Source organism: Carlito syrichta, unplaced genomic scaffold (assembly GCF_000164805.1).
Source record: "Carlito syrichta isolate Samal-C Ts95f unplaced genomic scaffold, Tarsius_syrichta-2.0.1 Scaffold314838, whole genome shotgun sequence".
NCBI lineage: Eukaryota > Metazoa > Chordata > Mammalia > Primates > Tarsiidae > Carlito > Carlito syrichta.
This window is the reverse complement of record NW_007258934.1, coordinates 408,639-429,124: the sequence shown is the minus strand read 5'-3', so window position 1 is coordinate 429,124 and position 20,486 is coordinate 408,639. Positions and strand designations below refer to the sequence as shown.

At 39.4% G+C, this 20,486-nt stretch overlaps 1 protein-coding gene across 1 annotated transcript; it reads right to left on the bottom strand.

The window, feature by feature from the left end:
* Nucleotides 1-606: 606 nt before the first annotated feature.
* On the bottom strand, nt 607-19,457 carry SH2D1B (SH2 domain containing 1B). Its single transcript, XM_008072065.1, has 4 exons — nt 19,324-19,457; nt 4,541-4,604; nt 2,264-2,429; nt 607-644 (listed from the first exon to the last, which is right to left on the bottom strand). The coding sequence occupies exons 1-4, from the start codon at nt 19,455-19,457 to the stop codon at nt 607-609; spliced, it is 402 nt and encodes a 133-aa protein (XP_008070256.1).
* Nucleotides 19,458-20,486: the final 1,029 nt, after the last annotated feature.

Genomic DNA, 20,486 nt, shown 5'->3' with positions numbered 1-20,486 from the left:
CATGACCGAGAGAGGTCCAGGCAGGGAGGCTGAGGCTCTGACCCCCATCTTATCCCGTATGCGTCTCCATCATTCCCAGATTCCCTGACTCCACCTTACACGACTGGTCTCAACAGAGGACTGGGGCAGTATCTTCCACCCCGCCTGACCGCTTATTTTATATACAAAGAAGCTGAGACCTAGAGAAGGGAAGAAGTTTCTTTAAGTCACATCACCACAGGACTGGAACCCAGGACTTCAAACTTGCTGCCAAGTGTGCCCTCCTCTAGGAAGCTGTCTCTCTGGCTGCATGGTTGGAAGGAGGGTGTCAACCATAGTACAATAGTGGTAACTAACAAGTCAAGGAGAAAAGACGCAGGCTGTCACATTCCAGGGAAGAAGAGTGAGAATGAAGAGACACTTTGAAACTGCTCCGGGTGTTCCTGGGAGGCAGGGATGAGGGAGTGACCCGCGACTCTGGTGGACACAACATCTTCAGTTACCCAGACCAGGAGAGTGAATTGTCCACTAGAGCTTGGTATTCTAGACCCACACCTGCAGAAGTGGGTCACGGTGAGAGCCGTCACCCATCTCTTCTCCAGCGTGCTTTGTCCATTGTCCTTATCTTCAAGGCAAGACATCCACATAGTCATCAGCACTGTTCTCTGGCAGAAAAAAGCAGGAGATCAGCCGTGACGCTCCACACCCAGAAGTCACAACAAACCAACCCCACTCGAGGGAAAGAAGACCTCTCTCCAGACCCAGAGCGATCTTGATACCACATCAAAGTCACATCTCTAAAGGTTGGGGTACCATAGGGAGTTCTTCTGACAAAATGGGGCATCCCATTCTTTGTAAGTCAAACCTGAGCGTTTTCAGCACAAGGAGTCTCCAGTAACCAGCAAAAAACCCTGAGCCTCCTTCAGAGTAAGAACATATGAAGCCTGTTCTGAGGAGGCAAAGGGGAGAGAGGGGAGGAAGAAGGTGAGGCCTTCTTCTTCTTTGATAGCTGAGGATTAGGGAGCTCACTCTGCCAGCACTAGCCCTGCATGGAAAGTTGGCATGGTAAGACTCATTTCCAGTTCTTGGGAAAGATCTCTGAGGGTTTTCCTCTTGGGATTTGAGGTTATTTTATCATCACTGAGACAAATACCACCACCACCCAACCAGTGCCAGTAACTCATCTGGGTTTGTCTAGGGGCTGCAGCGCGGGTAGGTTCCTGGGTTTCTAGCTCTGCCACATTTCATCCTTTGTATTCTCTGAGTTTTGGGGAAAAGCAGCCATGGGACGACATCTGCAGCTGGGTCTACAGAAAGTGTGTGCTTGCATGGGTGCACACTCCTCCACATGGGGGCGAGTGGGGACACAGAAGCAATGGTAATGGAGAGAGGGCTTAGTTTAATCATTGAAACTCCATGCTTAGCCTTACTGGGGAAGTGAGAAGTTGGCAATGGCAGCCCAAAGGGTGACTTTGCTGCACCCAGAGTATACAGGGTGTTGGAATAGTTGTGGCCCCCTCAGAGCTTTGTCCTCTGTCCTCCTCCCTAGTGAGCACATCTGTTCTCGTCGTGTCACCAGCCCACTGATACTGCAGTCCCTTTCATAACCACACATTCCAACATGGGAAAATGGGACTAAACCCTAAATGTCTCTGGAAGTCTGAGTTCAGTTCAAACAACATTGCAACTGACAGCTAAATTATTGTTTGAGAGCACGTTTCAAGGGTGTAGATAAGCAAAAGTAGCTGCTTGCGATAGAATTGGAGAGGCCTCAGCATGGATTCTCTGCATTCACATGTACTGGCCAAGTCTCATTTTCCACCTTGGCTTAATACCTTTAGGGATATATCCAAAATAATTTGACACCTAACACTTCATAAGGGAATGCATAGTGAATATTGAGCAAAATGTGACAGGGTAGGTCTTAGGGAAGGGGTAGAGGGGCTGAAGTGATTTTCTCATTTGAAAATCTGCCTGTTTGCTCATTTATTACCAAAACAGAGTAGTCTTCATAAGGTCAGAGAGTGAATTTGAAGTCAGCTGTTTGCCCAGAATGGCTCTTGCTATCCTGGCTATCCCAGCACAGAAAGCTCCATGTCTTGGCCATCTTCAGGGGCTAGAAGACACCACTTCTCAGCAAAATGGAAATTGGTTTTAGGAGGATAAAGCTTTTAGAGATGCTGTTGTAGAAAAGGGAATTTATGTGTATTGATTCTACAAAGTAGGCCATTGGTGGAAATGGGATTAAGTTTCCTTTTACCCACCCCCATGTGAGCGGTCTTACCATAAATGGCTTCCAAGTCTAATTTCGAACTTCTCCATCGCAGGCAGGGGCTGGTTCTCTTTATTGGGTTTAAAAGGTTAATCACCAGCCCTTGATTTGGCTTTTTGAATTTGGAAATTAATTCCTTGAGATTCGGAAAGATCTGCTTTGGAGCACCTTCCACAGTCTGCAAAAGTACAAGAAAGGAGATCACTCATCATCGTGCAGTTGTGTGTGAAATGCCATGCTTCTCTAAAACAGTGGTTTTCAGGGCTGCCTCTGTGAACTGACAAACAAATGTGGCCAGCAGCTCATGCTTAAGAGCTCATGCCACTTGCAATTCACAGAAACTCTTGTTTTTAAGACTAACCTCTGACTTGAGCTACTCTGAGTAAAGAGGATTTGTAATCAAGGAATCCCCAACTCAGCCAGCAGTATCCAGTGACCTCATCCTTGGCCAGCTTGTGTGGAGAAGTTCTTATAGATACACTGTGACGGATCCCCCTGTAAGAGCTCATGTCAGTCTCTGTGCCCTGCTAGCAGGCTTTGCTATCTTAGAAGACTAACAGAAGTGGACTTCTGACAGGAAATGTAAAATATACAATTTATATACCTAATGAATTCAGAATCTCCCAGTGAGAAACAGTTCCAATTTAATTTGAAAGTAGAAATATCAGCATGACTCAGTTAAATTGCACATAGTTGTTTTCTGTTTACCAGCTATAAACCAAGTATGATTTCCTAATCTAACCTTATAGAAATCATTTTAAAACAAAAAGATGTTTCTCCCACCGCTCTTATGTATTTGGTTTCCTTGATCGTCACTGTGATTCTCATATGGTCACCATGTGGGACTGCAGAGCAGGGAGGAAATCAGAAGGTTTTCTGATGTGCGGTCTGGTTGACCTCCATGCTCCATGCCGGCTGACATTGAAGTCATCTGCAGGGAGGTCTCTTCAATGCAGTCATCTCAACCCAAAGCGTCATCCTTGCCAGGCTTCTGAGTGCAGGTCTTTTCCTCAGTGAAATGCCCCTTGGTGTCTAAGTGATAACTAATTTGGATGCCTCTGTTTTGTCCAGATAAGAGACAAAGCAAGGTACTGAGGAATTCTCCAGAATTTCCCAAAGTATAATATACACAGTAAAGAAAAAAGGTGTTTTAAAATAAATTGCTTTTTAGAAGACATTCTATCTTGAAATTATTTCAGACACAGCAAAGTTGCAAAAATAGTAAAAAGAAAAAAATCCATATAAATCCTTCACCTGCACCCCAAATGTTAACATTTTATTATATGTGGTTTTTATTATCTCCTTCTAATAATATATGTATAACATCTACTTTCTATTTAAGAAGGAACTGTTTCTCACATGTACATATATGTATAGATACTCTTTTTTAAAACTGTTTTTAGAGTTAAGTAGCAGACATGATAGCCCTTCAACTCTAAATACTTCAGTATTTCCTAAAATGTAAGGTCATTACAAACTGTACTACAATGGTTAAATCAGATTAATCTTGATGTAGTACTATTTGCTAATCTCATTCAGAGTTTACATTTATGGTATTCAAATTTCATCAACAGCCTCAATAATGTCTTCTAAGCAAAACAAAAGTGAGATATATGGGTTTTGGAGATCATTGTATATTCTAGTCCCTTTCAGATATTCATAGTAAACGTTAGCATATTGAAGATTATGAGAAAGCTTGTAGCCTGCTTAACCTTGTATGCAAGTGTTTCAGAAAGATTATTTCAGGGTTCTCTGTTAGTAATTAAAATTCAGTAATGCTTATTATATGCTACTTTCTAAGCCAGAGAACTAAATTCAAAAGGAGCAAAAGGTTTTTCTGCTTAGCTCCCAGTAAACCAGAGAAATTAAACAAATTCCTGACTTCCAGCTGTCTGAAATTTTTTATTTTCATACAACTATGGGGTATACTCGACTTGCTAAACACTTGACCTCTCCCCACCTTCCCTTTCCACTTCCACCCTACATTATTGTTTAGTATTTAGATTCAACAGTGGTTTTGCTTGGTGTCCAGGTTGGTGCATTTGACCATTGGAGTTGAATACCTCCCAGAATTGAATAATGGCCAGGATTTTATTCAAAAGAGGAACCCAACCCTAGTGCCTTCCTATTTCTCTCAGAGAAAGACCAGGTTAACTATTGATCTGACTCTTAACTTTTCACAGTCCTTTTTAGAATGCTTTCACATGGTCACATCTCAGGTTTAAGAGATGATCTCAGGTTCTCCTCCCCCAACTTTTTGTTTTTGCAGGAGTCCTCATATGTTCTTACCTGTATCTCATAATACCCATGTTTCTCTCTGAAGATTCGGTATGTGTAGACTAATTTTTTAAACCTGTGGAAAGATGACTTGTGAGTAATAATATTCTTCTATACAAATATAAGTAACACCTATCATTATATTTTGTATGTAATACCTTTGTTCATCTTAAATCCTAAAAAGAAACTCTCTTAATTCATTTTCTGCTGTTATAACAGAATACTACAGACTGGGTAAATTATAAACAACAGAAGTGTATTCAGCTCATAGTTCTAGAGGCTGAGAAGTCCAAGATTAAAGGGCTGCATCTGGTGAGGGCCTTCCTGCAGCATCATGACACACGGTAAAGGCAAGTGAGCACATGTAAGACAGAAAGATGGGGGTCAAATGTATTATTTTATCAGGAGTTCACTTTCTTGATAACCAACCCACTCTTGAGATAACAGCATTAATCTAGACATTAAGGCTCTGCCTTTAATCACCTCTTAAAGGTTCCACCCCTTAACACTATTACAATAACAATTTTATTTCTACATGATTCTTGAAGGGAACATTTGAAACATAACACTAATCATTTTCAGACCCTCTCATCTGTGGGAATTTGAAAAAAACAGAGTTTTGGCTCATTCTAGTGATGAAAGTCTGAGGTCTTGCAAAGAGGATAAGAAGAGAGAGTTTACGACTTTCATGGTCTTGGTAATTATCTCTAGTTTTTTCTCTTAGCTCTAAAATATATTGAAATAAGATGTATGATAATAATAATAAAGACTTGAGTGAAGTGTGGGAGAAATTAAAGGATATTATAAGGTTCTTATCAGTGAAGTGGTGTAATATTACTCAAATATAGGCTATAAGTTAAACATTTATAGTATAAGTACTAAATAAGCTACTAAAAATCAAAGAATTATAGCTAGCAAGCCCTAAAAAGAGATAATTTAGAAATATAAAAAATATTCAACCAATCCCAAAGTAGGTGGATTATTTATTAGATGCCACTCCAAAAGCACGATCCATAGAAGACAAAATAAGTAAATTGAGCTTCGTTAACATTAAAAATCTCTGTTATTTGAAATATATTGTTTAAAAATCTGCAAATAATTATTGCAAATCAATAAAAACAAAATAAATAATCTAATTTTAAAATACACAAAATATTTGAACAGATACTTCATCAAAGAAAATGTATGCCCATGCATTTTCTGTCAATTGATTTTTGACAAAGGGTCCAAGAACACACAATGGGGAAAGAACAACTTCCTCAATAACTTGTGCTGAAATAATATGGAAAAATGGCCATTGTGGAGCAGCAGATCGGGCCTCTCATCCCAAGCACAGCAGATAATAAGGACTCAACCATTGATAGAGGGAAACACCTCAAACACTTTTGAATGGGTGAAACACCCCTGCACACAGCAAATGTCTCTTTGAACACATAGAGACAAGAAGGTGACAGTAGATGTGGGAATCTGGGCACCCTATCCCCTGCTGTGTACCAGGCTTGTACAAGAACTGAAGTCCTGCCTGGTGAAAAAAAGTGGGTGAGTGGGCCTAAGATGTTTTGAGTTGGTTCACCCCCTCCTTACTACACGTGAATTTCATTGCCATGAAGGAGGAGTCCTGAGCAGGGCATGGTGACAGGCAACCTCATAAGAGCCCTATGAAAAGGATAAACTCTCCCATTTCAATAATCAATTTGAATGTGAATGGTCTAAATGAGCCACTGAAGAGACATATAGTGGAAAACTGGTTAAAGAAATATGATCCAACAACTTGCTGCCTCCAGGACACCCTCTTGGGCTCAAAGTTGGAGCTTGTAAAATGATTTTTCAGGTAAATGGAAAACAGAAGAGAACAATGGACAATGGTAGCTATTCTGATATCAGACAAAGCAGTCTTCAAACCATCAATTAAAAAGGATACTACATAATGATAAATAGCTAATGACAGCAACAAGAAATATCCATTTTAAACATATATGCACCTAACACAGGAGTACCATATTTTATAAAATAACTACTAAGTAAACTAGGAGAGGACATTGACCCTCACACAATCAAAGTTTGAGACCTAAATGCCCCACTAACAGGTTTAGGTAGATCATCGAGGCAAAAACCAACATGGACATTCAGAACCTCAACTTGACACTTGATCAGATGGATTTAATAGTCATCTACAGAACACTGCACCCAACATCAACAGAGTATACATTCTGTTCATCAACACATGGAACATACTCCAAGATCGATCACATTCTTGGACATAAATCAAGCATGAACAAATTTCAAAAGATCAAAATAATCCCTTGCATCTTATATTACAGTAGAATAAAAATAAACATCACCACCAACAAGATTCCCAAATCAAACTAGACAAAGACAAAACAACATACTGCTGAACGACTTCTGGGTAAACACAGAAATCAAGAAAGAAATACAAAAATTCCTGAAAACAAATGACAACAAACACACATCAGAATCTCTAAGATGACATGAAATCAGTGTTAAGAGGAAAATTCATAGCATTGCATGCACACATCAAGAAAGCAGAAAGTTCACAAGTAATCTGCCTAACATCACACCTAAGGGAGCTGGAAAGGCAAGATCATCTAAATCCTAACTTCAGCAGAAGAATTCAGTTCACCAAGATAAAATCACAATCTCAGGATATAGCTGACAAAAATATCAGAGAAAGAATCAACAAGATAAAAAGCTGGTTCTCTGAAAGGACAAATAGGTTGATGAGCCCCTAGCCAGACTGACTAAAAAAAAGAGGAGAAAGTACAAATAAACACAAATAGAAACACAAAAGGTGAAGTTGCAACTGACCCTGAAGGTTTTCAAAAGATTATCAGCGATTACTATAAACACCTGTATGAAAATATACTAGAAAACCTAAAAGAAATGGAGGACTTTCTGACATCCCATGACTTTCCAAGGTTAAAACAAGAAGAACTGGAAACTCTAAACAGACTGATAGCAATCCAGGAAATTGACTCAGTCATAAGACTCTTCCACACCAGTAAAAGCCCCGGGCCAGATGGCTTCCCAGTTTAATTCTACAAGACATAAAAGAAGGAGCTGAGGGCAACCCTCTCAACCTCCCACTGTGGGAGCTTTTCTGTCCTCTCAATAAATCCTGCTTAAAAAAAAAGAAGAAGGAGCGGATACCAACCTTATTGAAAATATTCTAGGCAATTGAGAATGATGACATTCTCCCCAACTCATTTTATGAAGCTAACATCATACTGTGATACCCAAACCTGGCAAAGACCCAATAAGGAAAGAGAATTACAGGCCAATCTCCTTGATGAACATAGACACAAATATTTTAAACAAAATTCTAACAAATTGAATCCAACAGCACATCTTAAGGATCATCCACCATGACCAGGTGGACTTCATTCCTGAGATGCAGGGCTGGTTCAACATTCACAAGACCATTAATGTAATTCAGTATATTAACATATGTAAAACCAAGAGCCAAATTATTATATCATTAGATGCAGAAAAAGCATTTGAAAAATGCAGCACCCCTTCTTGATAAAAATCCTTGAGCACTTACGCATAGAAGGAACGTTCCTCAAAACAGTGAGAGTCATCTATGATAACTCCATAGCCAGCATTTTGCTCAATGGGCAGAAGTTGGAAGCATTTCCCTTGAAAACGGAAACTGGAGAAAGAATGCCCACTCTCACCCCTCCTGTTCAACATAGTGCTAAAAGTCCTAGCTAGAGCAATCAGATAAGAGAAGGAAAGTATGGGTATCCAAATAGGAAAAGAGGAAGTGACGCTATCCCTCTCTGCAGATTATATGATTCTATACCTGTCAAAAGCCTCCTGCTCTGATAAATGACTTTGATAAAGTCTCGAAGTACAAAACCAATGTGCAAAAGACAGTTGCATTTCTACACAACAGCAACAAGTAGGCAGAAAACCACATAAAAAGCACAATCCCATTCACAATAGCCACACACCCAAAAAGAAAGACTTTGGCGTTCATCTAACCAGAGAAGTGGAAGACCTTTACAATGAGAACTTCAAAACGTTGCTCAAAGAAATCAAGGATGACACAAACAAACTTGGAAACTACAATACAGAAATTCATATGGAAACCAAAAAGAGCATGAATAGCCAAAACAATCCTCAGCAAAAGGAACAAAGTGGGAGGCATCACACTTCCAGACATATTGGTACAGGAATAGGCACACAGACCAATGGAACAGGACAGAGATTCTGGAAGCAAAAACATGGTATCTCAACCAACTCATCTTTGACAAAACCACCAATAACAACTACTTGAGAAAGGAGATTATATTTAGCAAATGGTGCTGTGAAAACTGTCTAACTACAAGCAGAAGAATGAAACTGGACCCCTACCTATCACCATATAAAAAGTTAATTCAACGGGCAACTTGGCGAGACCATCTCTGCAATAAATCAAAAAATTAGCCGGGTATGGTAGCGCGCGCCTGTAGTTCTAGCTACTTGGAAGGCTGAGGTGGAAGGATCGCCGGAGCCCAGCGGGTCAAGGCTGCGGTGGCCAGGAGCGGCCACTGCACTCCAGTCTGGGCGATGGAGTGAGACTCCAACTCAAAAAAAAAAAAAAAAGTTAATTCAAAATGAATCAAAGACCTAAACGTAAAACCTCAAACCATAAGTATCCTAGAAGAAAACATAGGGAACACCCTTATATACATCAGAGTAGGCAAAAAATTCTTGACTAAGTCTCCAAAAGCGAATTCCATAAAAGCTATGATAGACAAATGGGACTTCATCAAATTAAAAAGCTATTGCACACCAAAAGAAACCATCAAGAACTTAGAGACAACCCACAGAATGGGAAAAAAATTTGCAAATTGCACATATGACAAAGTCATAACATCTATAAGGTTCTATAAGGAACTCAAAAAGAAAGGAAAATAAACAACTCCCTTAAAAAGTGGGCAAAGGACATGAACAGATACTTCTCAGAAGATAACATACAAGCAGCCAACAGACACATGAAAAATTGCTCAGCCTCACTAATCACCAGAGGAATGCAGATCAAAATTATGATGAGATACCACCTAACACAAGGATTGCTATCATTAACAAATAAAAAAATAACAGATGCTGGCACGGGTGTGGATAAAAAGGAACACTCCTACCCTGTTGGTGGGAGTGCAAGCTAGTTTAACCTCTATGGAAAGCCGTGTGGTGATTTCTAAAAGAACTAAAAATTGGCCTTCCATACCATTCAGTGATCCCTCTTCTGGGAATATACCTGGGGGAACACAAATTGTTCTATAAAAAAGACAGCTGCATCATGTTTATTGCCACACCATTCACAACAGCAAAAACATAGAACCAACCCTATTGGCCATTGAAAGTGGACCGAATAAAGAAAATGTGGTACATATACATAATGGAGTACTATGTAGAAATAAAGAACAAAATCATGGACTTTATAGCAAATTGAATGAAGTTGGTCTGACCTGTGATTTTTGGATATGACCCCTAAAGCACAGGCAACAAAAACAAATAAAGACAAATGGAATTAAATCAAACTAAAATGCTTCTGCCTGGAAAAGGAAACAATAAAGTGAAGAGACAGCACCCAGAGTATGAGAAAATATTTGCAAACCATAAATATGATAAGGGATTAATATCCAAAATATGTGAAGAACCCAAATGAATTAATAGCAAGAAAAAAAACTGGATTAAAAATGGACAAAGGATCTGCATAGACATACAAATGGTCAACACATATGTGAAAAATTCTCGAAGTCACTAATCAGAGAAATGCAAATTAAAACCACAGAGCGATATTATTTCACATCTGCCAGAATGACTGTTAGCAAAAAGACAAAAGATAAGTGTTGGAGAAGATGTGGAGAAAAGGGAAACTTTGTATGATGTTAGTGGAAATGTAAATTAGCATAGCCATTATAGAAAACAGTAGGTTCCTCAAAACATGAAACCTAGCATTATCATATGATCCAGCAATCCCACTACTGGGTATATATCGAGTGGAAATAAATCCAGTATGTTGAAGAGATATCTGCACGCCCATGTTTATTGCAGCACTATTCACAACAGACAAGATATGGAATCAACCTGAGTATCCATTAACAGATGAGTGGATAAAGAAAATGGTATGTACACACACATACACACACACAGTGGAATATTATTCATTCACAAAAAATGAAATCCTGTTATTTTAGCTGGGCATGGTGACATGTGCCTGTAGTTCCAGCTACTTGTAAGGCTGAGGCTGAAAGGTCACCTGAGCCCAGCGGATCATGGCTGTGGTAGCCGTGAGTGTGCCACTGCACTCCAGCCTGGGTGACAGAGTGAGACTCCAATTAAAAACAAACAAACAAAAAAACCTGTTATTTACAACAATGTAGATGAATCTAGAGGACATTATACTAAATGAAATATGCCAAGCACAGAAAGACGTCTGCATGATCTCACTCATATGTGGCATTTAAAAATCGTTGATCCCATAAAACCAGAGAGTAGAATGGTGGTGACTAGGCTGGCATGGTGGGAGGAGGAGAATTGGAGAGATGTTGGTCAAAGGATATAAAATTTCAGTTAGACAGGAAAAAAATAAATACAAGAGATCTGTTGTACAACATGGTGACTATAGTTAATAACAATATACTATATTCTTGAAAAATACTGAGAAGAGATTTCAAGTGTTCTCATCACAAAAATGATAAATTTATGAAGTAATGCATATGTTAATTAGCTAGATTTAGCCACTCCACAATGTATATGTATTTTTAAAACATCACATTGTGCAAAATAAATGCATACAATTTTATCTATCAAATAAAATAAAACTTGTCAAATTTTATACTGTAAGTATATGTAGTTTGTTTTACTTAGATTTCAATAAAGTTTTTAAAATAAAATAAAAGCCACTGTTGTCAAAAAGTTATGGATGGCAAATAAGCACATGAAAAGATACTCAGTATTATCAGTCACTAGTGAAATAAGGATTCAAGACACAATGAGATACCACTATGCGTCTATTAATATGGTTAAAACATAGAAGACTGACCACTGTACATGTTGATAAGGATGTAGAGCAATCAGAACTCTTATATAATGCCAGTGAGAATGGCAAGATAGCACAATCACTTTGGAAAAGAGTTTGGTAGTTTTAGAAAAGATAAATTTAAGGGCCAGGTGTGGTGTCTCACGTCTGTAATCCCAGCACTTTGGAAGGCGTAGGCGGGAGTATTGCTTGGGACCAGGAGTTTGAGATCAGCCTGGGAGACATAGTGAAATACCCATCTCGACAAAAAAATAAAAAAATTAGCCAGGCATGGTGGCACACGCCTGTAGTCCCAGCTACTTGGGAGGCTGAGGCAGGAGGATCCCTTGAGCTCAGGAGTCCCAGGTTGCAGTGAGCTATGATCTCACCCCTGAACTCTAGTCTGGGTGACAGTGCCAGACCCTGTTTCTAAAAATTAAAAATAAATCTAAATGACTCAGCTGTCTCACTCCTAATTATTTTACCAAGGAGAATTGAAAGCGTGTGCCCACACAAAGACTTAATCACAAATACTCCTAGCAATTTTAGTTGTCATAGTTATGAATGTGTAAACAGACTGTGATATGTCCCCAGAATGGAATACTACTCAGCAACACAAAGGGATGAACTACTGATGTATACAATTACATGATCAAATCCCAAAATAATTATTCTGAGTAAAAGAAGTCAGGCAAAAAGAAAAAAAAAACTACCGACTTTATGGTTTGATTTATATTAAATTCTGGGAAATATCTAGAACACATAGTGCAAGAAAGCAGATGATGGGACCCTGGGGCCGGTGGGAGGGGGAGTAAGGCCGGTTTTGGCATTCAATGGGGAAAAAAAACGTTTCCTGTGTTTGCTGCTATGGTCTCAGCTAACGTGTGGTTGCTCAGCCTTCAGTGTGGGAGTGACCCACAGTGGAGTTTGCTTTTTTATTTATCCTGTGAAAACCTCCAACCTCATTTAAGATGTGAGAAACACACTGGGCTTATAAAAAAAATTTAATGTCTTCGGCATTAAATTCTCAGCTGACTGTTGGAAAGGCCAGAATATAGTCTCCCTAAGTTTCCACATAACTTTGAGTTGTTTTACTCTTTTGAATGTGGTTTACCCTTGGCAGTGGTCATGGTGTGAAGTGCTGTGCACGGATCTCTGAGATCTTGCTCAACTCATGAACAGTCCACAGATTAGTAAATGGTCTCATGCTGTCACCACTGGTGTGGGAAGACTTGTAACCTTCAAAATATCAGTTGAAGGAAATGAAATTGACCACGCCCTGTAATGTCAATGGCGTGTTTTGCAATTTTCCACGTCTGACACAAGCGGGAAAGCCGGCCAATAAAGGATGTCTTAGACTTTTGACCTCTGGCCTTCTTACTGCTCTTAATTGCAATGTGTGTTGGTACAACATTCTGTGGTACTAATTTGTCAGTGTGCTTGAAAATTTTAAAACATCTATGATTTTATCCTAAGGAGAGAGTTGGGGAGACTTTCATAGATGGATATACAAAAATGTTAATTGTCCCAAATTACACTTAGTCCATTGGGCTAAACTGGAAATAAAAATCGGAAATAACATAAGTGTATGCTGTGTGTAAATTATAATGTATCCAATCAATAAAATATTAAGTAGTCATAAAAGAATGATGTGTGTATCAGCTTTTGTTGAAGTGGAAAGATATCTACGATTGCAAACTACGAAGTATAATGAACCATTTATGTACATATATATTTGCTTATAGATGCGTGAATGCAGTCTAAGGAGATACACAGAGGGTGCTAAAAAATGTATACACATTTTAAGAAAGGAAAAAACCATGTTAAGATTGTAATACTCATTATATACCAATAACAAAAGATGAATACAAATCACATTTGACGTCTGCAATTGCAAGAGATGCTCAAAGTAGTTACCATCAGCATCCAGACACTTTGGATTATGGTGAACTAAAAGCAACACATAGATAACATCTCTTCAAATGTGTATACATTTTTTGGCATCCTTGATAGGCTGAAATAGCAAAAAATTGTGATTTCTGAGTGGTGAGGTATATATAATTTCTGCTTCTATATCTCTATTTTTCTAAAATAAACTTTTACTAAGCTTTTTTTTTTTTAAGTTTTCCAAGTTTATTAGAGAAAGAAAAGAGAAAAGACAGGGTGACATGCAGAGCTGGCACGGGTGAAAGAAATCGCCAAGATTTTATAAGCAATAAAAATGTTTGAATATTTTTCTTTTCTTTCTGAACTCTACAGTTTTTCCAAAGATCTTAGAATCTGAGGGTTGTAAATGATTCTGGGGCAATAGAACAATATGACCATATTCTCCTTAACAAGGACGTGCAGTAGGTTAGGGCTTGGGTCCTTCTCACCTCCAGCCTTCCCATGGCGAGGAATGCCCCTCCTTTCCCTCCACATCAGCAAATGAATCCTTTGCACCTCCTGATATCTGCTCTGTTTTGATTCTATTGATTACAAAGGCAGACCTAGTTTTGAGTTCCTGACTCTTACAAAGTCACACTACACAGGCAGCATTTTATACACTGGCAATTTCTAGAGGCGCTATCGTATTATAAGATCAGATAACATTTCCTGTCTGTGGTTACCACAGAGCTCTCCGGTCAGTGCTACATGCTGCTAGGGCATCCGTCTCTGTGACTTCCTTTCTTTACTTCTAGCTTTCTTCATAGTGTCTTCATTTAGGTCTGAGAACACATGGAAGTTAGTACATTGCCATTTTGGTGCAGTGAACAAGAAAAGGTCAATGCGTGTTAGGATCCAGTGCCAAAGTCCTCAAGTCCCCTGCTTGGGCACGTTCTAACATGGTTCCAAGGTGATTACCTTGAATGTATTTCAGTGGAGGTGGGGACATTGGTAAGAGAGACAACAAAATAACACATTAACAGTTTGGTTTTGGGCAAGTTATCAAATAGAAGTTACAGTTTCTTCCTTCACAAAACAGAGATAATGTCATCTACTACACAGGCTTTGCTAAGATCAAGTGAGAATACACATAACATGCTTAGCACAGTGTTTGGCTCATACTCAACACCTACATGGTAACTTTTTCTACATAGGTGAAGACAAACAGGCTAACACTTGTGTTATAATAGGAGTTTTGGCTTTGTTTACATAGCTTTATATCTTAGAGCATTAATTGGTTTATGGAATCTCTTCAAAGGAAGCTTTCCTGTGTCCAGTGGAAAGTAGCCTCTCTGTCACATGACTAAGTTTTGTTTTCATCTTATTGTCTCCTCTCACTGGAATATAACTTCATGAGGGCAGGAAGCTTGCCTGCAGTATTGATTGCTGTTGCACCGATGGTAAGGACCATGCCTGGAACAGGTGTTCATTCAACAAGTGTATGTTTGTTGAATGAATAAAGGTTCCACTCAATCTCTAAGTCTTAGCTCCAGCGTCAGACTCTCCACTCCTGGATGAAAGAATCACTCTTTACTCTCAGCTTCCAAAGTACCCTAGTAGTAATCCAGTCATGACAGCTGTCACACGCATCCTAGAGTCCATTTACTTCTGTATTTTCCCCACTAGGCTCTGAGCCAGGTTAAAGGCATCAACCACATGTCTCGCACAGTGCCTGGCATATGAGAGACCTTCAGTAATTGTTGAACAGCTGGAATTGATTAGTCCCTAGTTTTCTGTAGGATAAGTTTTCACAAGGACTATGATGAAGTAACCACAGTGGCCACTTGACCTGAGTCTTAATCCTGAGGGCTCATGAGATTTTGTCTGCCTTTCAGGGATATGGGTGAGAGGATGGTGAGGCGTGATCACGAGCAGGAACTTCATAAATCTTTATTTTTTACTTTCCATTGATTTGGTTTCATCACTTTTTAGCATTTCTCATCGACCTTTGCTTTAGATGAATATACAAGCTGATCTGATACCCCGCAGAACAATTGCGAATAAATATTTCTTTTCAAAGAGAACCCCAGTATAGACCAAATGCCCTGAGATCCTGGTCAAGGTCTGTCCCTGTACCTTCTCATTTTTTCCCTTCCCAGCTTTTGGCCCGCCACAGTTAGTTCCTCGCCATCCCCCATCCAGAGATGCAACAGTCTCTGTCGCCGTCACCTCTCCGCTTCAGTATAGTTTCTGTAACACACTGAAGTTCTTCACACTCAACCCTAGTCTTGTTACTTCTCTGCTCAGAAACCATCCATATTTCCCAATTATCTACAGAATCATTCTTTTATAACCCCATGAGCTTATTCCAACCTACTTTTCCAAAAAGCTGGTTTCTATGTACTTTTCAAGAACCCTGTGTGAACTGTATATGCCTTAAAATATCTTACTTCTAGATTTCTGTTTCTACCTCCTCCCCTCCCTAAAATGCCCCCCATTTCCATGTAACCAAAGCTAATCCACTCTTCAAGTTTCAGCTCAAATACTACCTCCTCTAAGAAAGTTTTCCTGCTCATCTCGTCTGTCTTTGAAATCGTATAACACTGTTCCTTCTGGAATTTGTACTTTACTCTTGTTTTATTTATTTATTTGGACTTCCGCGAAAAAAATTTCAAGTTCATTATTGGAATCTCCTTAGGATTTTCCTAAGCCTAGTACAGTGTTAATTGTAGCAATTAACAGCACTTTTATAAATTTTTTTAAATTACAAAAGTAATACATGCATATGTAAAACATGTCAACATGCAAAGTTGTTATCAAATGAATAGAATAAATCCAACACCCTTCTCCCAGCTCTCTGTTGTAAAATTGCCCAGCTGTAACTGCTATTATAAGTTTTTTATATATCTTCTAGAAATTTCATATGACTATGCAAGTATATAGACATAAGTTGTTTTTTTTTTACACAAATGGTATCATAGGTTACCCATTGTCTTTTTCAACAACAGTAGATTTTGAAGGCTTTTTCATACTATGTATGAATTTATACAACCTGATTAATATCTGGATAGTATAATACTATCCTTTCAAGGACATTTAGACTACTTCTAATTTGCACATATTTGTGCAGTCATAACTATAAGATAAATTTTTATTAGTGAGATTTCGGGGTCAAAAATTATATGCATGCATTTTAAGCTTTGACTACATGACCAAAGAGGCTGCATCAGTGTGTGCATGTGTCTGCTCCCCAGCACCCAAGTTATCTTTGTGTATTTTCATAGTTTTAATTCTTGCCCAATGAATAGACAAAATGGCATCTTATTATTCTTTTAATTTGTATTCCTTTAATTATGAGTGAGATGACTTTCTCATCTTTCTGTTTTATTTTTTTTCTCAACCTAGATATCCTATCTACTTCTCTTGTACTTTACCCATTTTTCTGTTAATTTTTAATGAGGTTTATTTTTTTCTGTCAGTTTCTCAATAGTCTTATTTAAACTTGATAGTAAAAGAAATCAGTCTATATGTGTGCCTTTTGTGAGTATATCTTTTTTGGGGAAAAAAATGTTTTACCTTCTTATATAGAATTAGGGGAAAAAAATCAGTAAAAAGACAAACGACTCAAACTAGAAATGAATAAAAGGATATAAATGTGCAATTCCCCAAAGAGGAACTTTTAATTGCTAAACAGTATATGAAAATGGCAAGAGAATAAAAGGATATAAATGTGCAATTCCCCAAAGAGGAACTTTTAATTGCTAAACAGTATATGAAAATGGCAAGAGAATGTGTTTGTATATTTTTAGACATTGATAGTTTCTTTTCTGTGTCCAAACAAGACACACGCACTGACTGATTTTATTTAATAAAACTTTAAATAAGCTACTAACAAGTAGAAGGCAGTTACACATTAAGGAGAAAATACACTATGATTAAGTATGGTCCAATCCAAGAAATCAAGGATGGTTTTATATCGGGAAGAGTATAAGTTTAATTATATATTAATAGGTCAAAAGGTTACAAACTGACGTAGCCAGATTCTTTGCTAAAACTGGATTTCACAAGAAACTACACAGATGGGTCTAAGGGAAGGTTCAGAAGACAGACTAAAGTTTGGCCTAGCAAAGAATCCTTGTCACTGTATGAATGAGTTTCTGTGCCTCTTAGAATTAGAGAGCTATAAAAACAAATGTGATTGTCATCACTAACAGAATACGCAGGGATATATTTTTTCTTTAAGCAGTGCTGTGAATATAATTCTGAGAAAGGTAACCTATATCCCCAGTACCATTTAAAGAAAGAAATATATCCCTATGTATTTTATCAGTAACAACCATCAACCAGTCAGGCTTTTGAATCTTCTCCTAGGCCCATCTATGCCCTTCTTTGTAAAATTCGGTTTTAGTGAAAAACCCTATGGAGTCAGTTTGGCAAGAACCTCTCAACGTAGATATCTGATCACCCTCGATATCGGATCAGGTTCCTCACCCTCCACCACCCCACAGGTGATGTCTGATCATTCTGGTCTGTCTTCAGCTAGAATCCTATTAGGCTCATTTAGCCAGAATCCCCCTTATCCTTGATGTTTCCTCTTAGTAATTTTCTATCCCTACTCTGCTCCTTGGCTATAAATTCCAACTTGCCCATGCTGTATTCGGAGTTGAGCCTAATCCCTCTTCTGCACAGTAAGAACTCACTGAAGTAATCCATATACCTATTGTGATGATCCTGAATAGTCTTCCTAACCAAGCTTTCACAAGTGTTGTTGAATTTTTTAAAATAAGAAACACTTGGGTTTTAATTCTGTTACAAATAGAATAAAAGGTTCCGTGGTTTCTACTTTGCAAAGAGAAAAATACACAAAGATAGGAGGTTTCCAGTGACTTCTGTTCAGGCTTTCTTTCTTTCTTTTTTTTTTTTTTTTTTTGAGTTGGAGTCTCACTGTCGCCCAGACTGGAGTGCAGTGGCCGCTCCCGGCCACCGCAGCCTCGACCTGCTGGGCTCCGGTGATCCTTCCGCCTCAGCCTTCCAAGTAACTGGAACTACAGGCATGCGCTACCACGCCCGGCTAATTTTTTTGATTTATTGTAGAGATGAGGTCTCGTCAAGTTGCCCAGGCGGGTCTCGAACCCGCGGGCTCAGGCAATCCACTCACCTCAGCCTCCCAAAGGCATGGAATTACAGGCTGAGCCACCGAGCCCGGCTCAGGTTTACTTTCTAAACTGGACATAAATGAGCTTCTTCAGCAGTGAATCTTTGATACTATGACCCGAGAGTTCATATTTAACTCAGACTCTGGAGATGCCAAATGAGTTTAACACACATAAGTCATTTGAGAACCCCAGGTCTCTGTTTCCTTACCTATAAAATGGCGACTGCTTAGACGTGCCTTGATAGACCAAAGAAGGATGAAAGGAAGCAATGTATGCTGCAGTCCTTCACAAATCTAACAAAATGTTAGTTTTATTAGTAGTAGTATTTTAAGTATTGCAAGTGGATGCAGCAGAATAGTCTTCCAAATTAACGTTTCAGAAAGGACCCCTAGTCTTTTCTATATCAAATAAATAGACCTCTGGAAGAGAGGACCTTTCGGACATTCGAACCTTCTCTCCATCCCCCTCACCTCCTGTCTCCTGCAACCCTTCCCTTCCCTCCATCCCGCGTCCCTGCTGCTGCTACAAAGTCTGCTGCTGTGGCCTTTACACCAGGGAGAGCCGGGCAATGGAGGAGCATGGACAAGCACGTTCCTTCCATCCTCTCCTGGCAGTGTCCACGATTTCTCACTCTTCTCATTGGGGCTGCAAGTCTCCGTGAAATACTGAGGAATATGAATTCCCTTACTATGTGGCTGTCACTGCTACATTCAACGCAAGGTTCCACACATATAGCTACTCACGAGACACAGAGGCACAGGACTCCTGGCATAGACTCGCTGTCTCTTAACAGAAAGTTGCCATCCACTCCTTCCTTGAGCAGCAAGGTCTCACAGTCTTGCTTGGTCAGAGGGCCATGGTAACAGGGCAGATCCATGAGAGTCCCCTTAACCCAGGTTGTCCTGGTAGCCTGATATCCAGCTTCAAGTCAAGGGACGCCTCTGAGGAGGCAAGTGGAGGCTGCTGTGCCTCCTGTGGAAATACTTCTTCCTCCAGTGGCTGGTGGGAAGGAGAAGAAGCTGGTCTGTGGGACTCAGGCCGCTTCAAAGATTCAGGAAATGAGAAGGGTGGGGTGATTAAATGACCAAGACTTTTCACCCTACGAGTGGCTCAAGTGTGACTCTCATTTGAATGCTTCTGGTTGGAGCAGCAGTGCTGAAGTCAGACTCCCCGGAGCTGTGTTGCTTGGATATTGCTGCATAGTGCTGGGTTTTTTTTTACCTTCCCTGGCTACTGGCATCTTTTCCAGGGAGCACACTGTTGGTTTTGCTGTAAGAATTGATATGTTCAGACACAATGAGAAAAATGAAAGGGTGGGACTTCCATGGATCAATAACATAAAAAAGGAAGATATCAGTGGGAATGGAAAGCAATGAGACACCAGGGAGGGGGACAGCCCATCCCATGGCTAATGCTTATAGCTGCTGTTAAACAGAGGTCGTTTTTAACACCCTCAAGCAATGCACTGTTTGGGGAAGGAGCTGCTACTGGCGAGAGGGATATTTGGGGATGCTTCTCCAGGAGGAAGAAAAAAGTATATTTGAACTGGTTTTGGAGACCCTCAAGTCCATTGACGATCCTGTGCTGAGACAGCAGTGATGTGTCCCCATGAAGGAAGACCAAGGAAAGACCATCCAACCAGAGGCATTTAACCTCCCTTCGGACCACCTACTGCTGAGAAAATCTCTTACTTTTTCTGTGGAGTGGAGTCTTTCCCACCTCAATCAACTGATCATCTTGGGAAAGATAGGCAATCATGTGACTTCTGCTATCTGAGAGTCAGAATTAGAACTAAGAATAATTTCTAAGGCTTTTTTGAGCAACCAACCTACCTATTATTAATTAATTACAGCAACCAACCTACATATTATTAATTAATTACAGGTAGAATAAGCCATGCAAGCAC